The following is a 9471-nucleotide window of genomic DNA, read 5'->3' as shown; positions in this document are numbered from 1 at the left end:
AACATGCGCTAAAACTATTCTAGCATAAAACGTGTAAAAACTAGTAAATGAATAAAATATAATTGTCCCTCAACGTAATTTTTTTCCGTAAAGTGCGCGTGACTGGCTGCGCTGTATTATACTGTTGACGTCATTTCTTTTGAATTATTCGTTTCAGGACCGTAATACATTTTCGCTTTGCCATGAAACATACATATATAAAAGTGTGTCTTTACAGCGCGTGTGCGCGAGAATCTCTTTGTCAACACACGTGCGTTTACTTTCCTGTTGAAACACCCCCGAAAAGTGGCAAGAACAGCAGTTTTATACTAGTACAAGCGTTTAATGATTTTAATAATACGCACAATGATAGAAAGAAGGATGGATGAAAATCTGACCATGAAATATAAGCTAAACAAACACGACATAAAATTATTGTGACATAATCAAAGACATGAATTCCAACGCAACAATAAAACAACCATTTTATGTATTTTAACAGCCAAAAAAACACAAAAAAACAAGGACAAGTAACATCTCATTGATATTATTAAACGTACAGAGTTTCTCTTCAGAATCCAATTTTAAGTCATAAAACCTAAATCGTAATCTGATACTCATACATTTGTTGACAGAAATGTTACCATTTTTGCATCAAGAGTTCTATAGTACAAACACTTATAAGGTATTAAAACAATAAGACATGTCACAGGCATGTACATAGACTGAATATTCTTTACATTTATATAATGTCGAAGATCACCTAAACAGCTTGATCAAATTATGTACAATATAACGTGTTATTAAAGGGTTATGACCCAACTTATGTATAGTGTTCAACCCTTTTACAGTTGGACGCTACGCCCAGCCAGGATATTTTTATTTATACTGTTCTGTGATTTTGGAATTTGGTTGGGGTGAGCAAGGTTATGTGCGAACTATAAACCGGTATAAACTCCCCAGTCATAGTATCGCAACTGACCGTCCTAAGGTTGTGCCGGGCTGTGTTCTTTATTTGTTCAGTTGGTCCTCGTTCTATTGCTTCGTCTGTGTCTGTAGGTATGTGTCCGTGTGGACAAAACGAACAAATAAAGGGAGACGGTGATGCACCGCTCTAACGGTCAGAGGAAACCCGCCACTTGGGAGCTTAATCAGTAAATTATATGTAAATTTGCTATCAGTAAATGAGACCCTTCACAATTCCTGTTGCAATGGCATAAAATTGAATGTTTTTTCCTCTGGGATCACGTAGAACATTCCTTATCTATGTAATAGAATTTCGCTTCAGCCGGTTCAAGGGGGCATGAGGAGTGTTCCACTTTCCATTACCTCTCATGAACAGACTCAATCGAACCGAGTTTGCTACTGTATTGCTAGGTAGTTGAATTTTGTGCTTCTTTTTATATTTATTTCTTATCTATTACTTTTTCCTTGTTTCAATTTAGCTTATATCTGCTCAATGAGGACCCTGATTTAATTTTAAAAGTTGTTTGATTTGTTTTTGTTCCCAGCTTTGATAGTGGAGGAAGCCCGAGGGGCCCTTCCGTGCATTATTTCATCACGAGCGAGCACCTGGGTAGAACCACCGACCTTTCATAAGCCAGCTGATTGCCTTCATCACATGAATAATTCAACGCCACAAGTGACACTTGAACCCACATCGGTTAGGGGCAAGTGATTCGAAGTCAGCGAATGTAACCATTTGACCACGGAGGCCCCTTTAACGGTATTGTTATTCTTCTAAACATAGCAAAACCCAAGGACATTTGCCATGTTCCTAGAATGCAGCTTCCTTAAACAAAACCCTAGAGCAGCGAGAGTGTATATGTATATATGATGGACATAAAAGCATAAAAGTAAAACTAACAAGCAGCAGGACTAAACAAACACTTTAAAGAACACAGTAGGGCATGTAGGGTATCGCCTTCGCAAGGTCAGCGGCAGAACCATCATTGTGGAGATTCAACCGATAAATTGCGCAAAAAAATATGCTATTAAAAATGTAAAACTTAATTATAATATCCATATAAGGGTAACTTAAGTAACTTACATTTTTACATATGGATATAATATTGAACAAGTTTTTAAAACAAATAAATCATATTGAAATTAAGTTCGTTGAACAATTTCATACTTCAATGGAATGTATAAAATATAGGTTATCATGTCGTATCATTGGTAAATATTTTTTTTTATTATATACCTATATAAATTCTGTAAAAAATTTGGCTTGTATTTCACAATTAAATATGAACAGACAGACAAAAATTTCCGTATTGTACCTTTTAAATTCCGTGTTGTACCTTCCGTATTGTATGCTGCCGGACTATTTTCATTTTTATGTATGACCCGACACATTTAAAATTTCACTAAGTTCCATCTAATATCGATAAACATTGAAGATTTTATTCATGTACAAAACAAGAATCAAAAAGGTAAAGGTATATAATAAAAGGGTCATTATAACAGTAGCTAGATCTGGGACTTTGTATTCGGCTGTCGTTGATTTTGCACGGTCAGATCACACTCGGCGCTTGCGCGCCTCGTGAGATCCAATCTCACACCCTATAAACGACTGTAGCCCCCTCTTCCTCTTGCGAGTGATCAAAACAATAAACTGACAGCTAAAAGTTAAAAAATAACATTTTAAAGTGACTAATTTGCTTTGAAGGTATGTATATTTACATTTTATTGGAAGCTGAACATGATTTGTTTCTGTATATAATGTGTTAGTCTGATGACAGGTAGAATTATAGCAAAAAAACCCGATTGATCACTGATTTTGTCCAGAATTGTACATTGTCGGCGTCAAAAGTACTTATTTTCTTGCTTGAAGAATGACCTACATGTAAATTTCACTGTTTCATGGATAAAGAAACAATACTAGTTTGGTAAAATAAAATCAAATCATTGATAAATTCTCAAATTTGTTTATAACCGTCAATGAAAGAAGATTTGGTGTTATTTCCTGACTGTATGTATGCTTGCTTAAATACTGTATAAGTCCTTGAGAGTTTCGTAAAAAGACTGTATGCCTGTTTGTGAGTGACTTCTTTATAAAATATCGTCGTTCCCTATGCTCCTGTAGTACTTCTTCATAATTATAACCCAGTTTGAAGGAGGGTGGAATATAGCAGGCAACATGCGGTTTGTCTGTTTGGTCTGTTTATATATGTGTCCTCATATATTTGATTGTGCAATTACTTCAATGCTATTACACCTACCTCTCTCAAAGATTACGTACAAACATCGGCAATATATACTTAATGTCCATCTTATTATTTTCCTTTTTCTTTTTAAAGTAACACTTAAAGGTGAAACATGGTCTGCTTTTTTTTTGTGTCAGTGCCGTAACTTATTTATGCATTAAGGGATTTTGAAATAACTTGGCATTAACTTCACCATCATGAGACCATAATTAGACGATGTGTCGCATACAATTCTATACTTTCTAGAATTTCAAACCATTGAAACCAGTATATAATTGCAACTACAATTAATAAGATGTGAAAATATGAACAGTGAATGGGGTGATTTGGAGTTAAACGGCGCCAGACTGAATCCACTAATCCTTTGTGGATCGCTTTCTTGACAGCGTCGCACAGTAAACAACATTATTTTAGTTTTGTCTTTGTATTTGCCATAAACACACGAACTTTAACATGAAACTTGTCTTATTTTACTGAAAATACATTCTGCGAATGAAATAAGTTCCCATTTTACAAGCAGAAGTGACATTAGAGGAAAAAAATGAGGGTTTATTACCTCACCGAGCAAGAAGTGCTCAATGTGAGCTTTTGTGATCACCCTGTGTCCGTCGACCGTCGTCCTTGTCCGTCGTCAACAATTTGACTGTTAACGCTCAGAGGTCACATTTTGGTCCAATCTTAATGAAACTTGGTCATAATGTTGCCATCAATAGAACCTTGGACGAGTTTGATATTGGGTCATCTGGGCTCAAAAACTAGGTCACCTGGTCAAATCCGCAAGGACAGATTCCTGACGTGTTATCACTATCAAATGTAAATGAGCCGCGCCATGAGAAAACCAACATAGTGGGTTTGCGACCAGCATGGATCGAGACCAGCATGCGCATTCGCGCAGTCTGATCAGGATCCATGCTGTTCGCTAAAAGTTTCTGTAATTGCAATAGACTTTGAAAGCGAACAGCATGGATCCTGACCAGACTGCGCGATTGCGCAGTCTGGTCTGGATCCATGGGGTCGCATACCCACTATGTTGGTTATCTCATGGCACGGCTCAAATTATTTCTAACCTGAGAAATAGCAGTAAATCTTGGCAGGTAGTAATCATGACGGCTGTACTACTCGTGCACGGTATTTGTAACGATAACATGTTTATGTTATTATTGAGGAAGGGGGAATCAGGTAGTTCAACCATTAGGCCATTCGTGACAAAATAGTTATACTACTTTTGAATCATGTTGACTGGTTTACCATGAAGTAAACTCTGAATTACTAAGGACTTAATCGACTTTTCCGGTAATGTTTTCGTTATCCTTTTCTATTTATACGTTTATTCGCAGGATACTTGTGGGTGAAATAGTTTTGTTTTTTTTAAATCAGAGGATCATTTTGATGCAGACGGACAGACAGACGGGGGTCAACCTATAGTCCCCTTCTGTCTCATCTCATATTTATTTTAAAATCGTCAGGTAACCGTGATTTCCGTAGGGAATCGACAGTTAATTTCTTGCATGAAATAGTAGGGACCCTGTTTATACTTTCCGTTTCTAATTCGTATTTTATGATAATATATGTTGTGACAGGATGGACGTACCGGGGACAATAACTATCAGAACAAATCAACACCCATTACAATATTTAAAAATTTATTTACAGAAAATGATTATTTACAATGAATAAATGAAAAGTGAAAAAGAAAATCTTATTATAAGAAAGAAAGAAAAAAATCTGAGCTCAGTAACTCTTTTAAGAAGTATAAAGTTCTAACACTGACTGTTCGTTGACACAGATGTTTCCGTTAACTTTGAACTTTAAGTAGCACAAAAATACAACATATCTTCAAGCAAAGTCCCTTTAAACCGTGAATACGTTGACTCCGTTTTGTCTCCCTATGATGGTAGGTGATTGCATCCCTGAACTGACTTCACGGTTTTTGGCACAACCATGGGACAAAAGCTCTGCGCTGGGAAAATCACATCCAGGCCAGTGAAGACAAATGAGCCTCGGGTATTGTACTTCCGGGTCGTGACAGCATCACCAGATAAAAGTCGTCTGGTGGAAGAAGCTGAAATACATGTATATAACATATGGTAAGCACCATAGCAAAACAAATAAGTAACGGCATAAAACTGCTCCTTTGGGTACACCATACCTCCATTGGCTCCTATAAATGATACGTGCTACTTATACAAAATATATGTGCTACTAAGTTCATACGTCACGTGATTAAAATACGTCACTTATTACTTCCATTATTTCTAAAATTACTAACAAGTCTAAAGTTAAAGTAATGAAAAGATATGAAAAGTTTATGATGGAAAATTATAGATAAGGAAATGATAAACTGCAGCTATTATTTACAATCACAAGTTAATACGATGCAATGCGAAATAAACGTAATACAAAAGTTAGCATGAATATAATATCAATTTGACTTAAATTCGTCTAATGTCAAAAGTGGTGTGCACTAGGCATATCTAGTCCAGTCTATTTGTAGGGTAATGTCCCGCCAAATACTAAATTTCATGGGACTTACGGCTTATGCGTGTACTTTGACTATTTGCATTTTCACGGGAATCACGATATAGCCGGGAAATCTGACTACTTTGGCGCGGATTGAAATTTACAATTTAAGGCCCGTTATAGTGGTTTTGGGGATAAAAACATGAATTATTAAAGTTTATAAATTACCAACTTTCTTGTTACTGAACCGAATTTTAACTTATGAAATACAGAAAAACATGAGAGGTATTTTATGCGTAAAATTTGACATTTACCTCAATAACTCAAAAATTTGCGAAAAGATGATGCAATACCTGTATTTACACTACAGATACATTGAGGCCCGTATGTCAATTTGTGACATATGTGTGTAAAACCAACACTGAGTACTTGCATGTAAACGACGCTGAAGCATTCAATTAATTATTTAATTAAGTAGGGTAGCGAGTCACAGACACTCCATCTCCGCCTCAAATGGATTAATACAAGCATCGCACGAGGGGTTCGACATTAAATGACATTATAAACATGACGACTGATTAAAAGAGACAATTTTGTATGCATTTTTTAAAATTTCATTTACGCCTTTAAAGGACATAAATCGCCTACTGTACTCGCAAGATGGAATACAGTATCACTCGCAAATACGCGTTCAGATCAAATATCAAAATTGGCAAGTCGGCATACAGTTAATGTTTTTACACAGACTAGATAAAAATCAATTTCATTCAAAAACGCAATAAATACGAAACATTTTATTTACATATATTTATGGAGTATGCATACATATTACAGAAAGCATCATGGATAATTGGATTACAAATCAATTTGGCGTGATATTCGTCAGTTTCGTGACTTGGTCGAGTGAATTTTCATGCAATGAGTGTGATCAGTCAACATCTTGTAAACATTACCTGTCAGTTTCATCTATTATATCACCATATACACATATTTATGTTAGACCATCGTTAAACTTTAATACACATACAGTGTAAAGCAAAATAATGAATTTGAAGACGATTCTTACCTTTCGCTTGTCTGTTTATTGTTTTGATCACTCGCAAGAGGAAGAGGGGGCTACAGTCGTTTATAGGGTGTGGATCTAGCAAAATCCACTCAAGCCGAATACTGCATCCCAGATCAAGCTACTGTTATAATAACCCTATTATCTTAAAAAGTATTTCAGTTTAACCTCGTACTTACATCGCTACACTACACTATATAAAGTGTATACATACTGTCATTTAATATTTAAATAAATACATTACTGAGAACATATCATTTTGACAGATAAATAGCTTATAATATATAATTAATGTCTGCCGAACAAATTCTCAATCCATTCAACATATCTGGAGTCAATTACTTTAAAATGTAATTAATTAAATTACAATTACATTAAGAAATGTCCAATTAAATTACAATTACCATTACATGAAATTTAGCGATGTAATTAATTAAATTACAATTACATCGCAAATTGTAATTAATTACATTCAATTACAATACCAAATGTGGTGTTTCTTACATGAAAACTTTGTAGCAAAAGTCCTTTACTTTGTACTATATATACATGATAATTCACCTGTAAACTGATTTCAATTATTTCAAAACTGAATTTAAGCTCATAGTAAAATCTGTGTTTGCGGGAGAACATCACTTAGTCTTTAATATTATTGCAGAAGGAGCTAAAAGTCAGCCCTAATTAACAAATAATACATTGTCAAGCAGAATCGGTTAGAGAAGATGCATGTAAAGTCAGGTATTTCTCTGAGGTCTGAATTTCTCTGAAGTTTATAGGACCATGGTTCTGCAATATGTTTCAGATTTAACTAGTAAAGTTCAGTATTTAATCATTTACATTTTAAACATATATTCAAAGTTTTTAGCCTTGACACTACATGTTATCCAAAGGACCACATTGAAAATAAGTTGTAAAACATTCATGAACCATCCTAGAATAATTATGTCACTAAAACTGTAGAATACTCATAATGCCTATAATAATAATTATATTTTTATCTTTTTAGATATGTGGTGTCAAATGCTATATAATATTGTTTGTATCATTTAATACAACGAATTTTATCACAGATAAAAAAATGATTAAACTAAATGCGAAGCATTTCAATTTTTGCTCTGATAAAAATCAAAATAATAATGACGCAAATAACAATTTCAAATCATAATTTGATCATTTTCTCCAAAAACATAGTGGCAAACATCATCAAAGATTACCAGTTGGTCTAATAAAACAATTATATTAGAACAAAGGAGCATGTCCAAGGGATTAACACCTACCATAATATTCTATTGTTATTTTTCACAGCTATGAAATGCAAATTAGCATGTTAAATTGAAGTGTCACTGGTAATAAACATATATATATATATATTATTTGTTCAACAAACTGGATTAGCATGTGCCATGTAATTGGAAAGTAATTGAAATGTAATTGTCAATTACACCCTAAAACTGCTCTGTAATTAATTAAATTACAATTACATGTAATTGATAAATGACGCAATTACAAATTACATTCAATTACTTAGGAAATGTAATTTAATTGTAATTAATTACCATTACATTTTTAATTACCCCAGGTCTGCCATTCAATATAAAAATGAATAATGTAAATGCAAACATTTCAATAACTAATCTCAAGAGCATTTGAATGAGGCCACAAGTGTCAATATTAGTGACTGACCCTTCTCGAAAGGGTTGTTGAAATTTTACCTTAGTTTACCCGGCTGTCACATGTATATTCAACGCTCTATTTATCTATTCTGCTTTGTCCTCAGAGATGTAGACCACGAATTTACATATTGAAATTCTATGTTCTAACAATCTCTGTAATGCTCAATCACCTAAAGACAATAAGGAACTAACTCGTTATTTGTATCCCCTTTCTATGCACAAAAACCATTTACGGTCAGTGGAGTCTATACTTTTTCTAAATTTATCCTAGTATCATATAATAAGCGACTATTTTATATGTTTTGCTTTTCCCCTAAATGTACATCAAAGCTTTGAATACAAGAGATGTTTAGGCTGATGATATTTGTCGCTGATTCCACGCAATTATTTTTATTTCTCTATCTGTTTATATATATTGGGTGTGATGCGGTGACAGCGTAGAGTTGGTCACAGCTGAAGTTTATAATAATCTCCTTCTCTCCGGCTTTGACTGGAGTCATCTCAATCACAAATGTTTGTCCTGTATAAGCACCTCTGTAAACAGATATAAAAGTAAAGTATATTGCTTATGTATTACAGTGTCGTCCCTACTGAGAAGGCAAACCATGTTGTCTTATCGGACACCTTAACACACTGCACAAATTCCTATTTTAATGCCAGGTACAAAGCAACAAGTAATCTTTATTTAACTAGCTGCGGTGGCACACCAAGACAAGACCCACGTGAGAGAGGAGAGGGCTTAAACCTTCGACTTCCCGATTGCGGGCAAGTGCATTAGCCATTAGGCCACCACAGCTCGATATAATGTAATTTGTCTTGTCTTAATAACATATAGTTAAGATATATTGAGTTATATACTAGTAAAATGCCAGAATTACTCTTTCAAAATGTGTTATTATACCGACTTTCAATATTTTACTTAAAAAGATAAGATTGATTAAAATTGTAATTGTAAGAATATTTATACTGGTATAAACATAAGAGATCGAAAAGGCCTGCGACTCCATACAGAAATAACTTGAATTATAACACCTTCAAATTACAGGCAAAAATCACCATTTGAGCCGCACCATGAGAAAACCAACAT

The 9471-nt window shown here is 34.3% G+C and overlaps 1 protein-coding gene across 1 annotated transcript in view; it reads right to left on the bottom strand.

Annotated features, from left to right (window-relative positions):
• The window catches only part of LOC123555953 (uncharacterized), a 71564-nt gene that overhangs the window by 46325 nt on the left and 15768 nt on the right, over positions 1-9471 (bottom strand). Inside the window, exon 16 of the mRNA XM_053547092.1 lies at positions 8789-8918. Within this exon, the coding sequence (XP_053403067.1) occupies positions 8789-8918 (130 nt within the window). The remainder of the gene's footprint in view (positions 1-8788; positions 8919-9471) is intronic.

The sequence above is a fragment of the Mercenaria mercenaria genome, chromosome 7 (assembly GCF_021730395.1).
Source record: "Mercenaria mercenaria strain notata chromosome 7, MADL_Memer_1, whole genome shotgun sequence".
Taxonomy (NCBI): Eukaryota; Metazoa; Mollusca; class Bivalvia; order Venerida; family Veneridae; genus Mercenaria; species Mercenaria mercenaria.
This window is presented reverse-complemented; position numbering and strand designations above follow the sequence as displayed.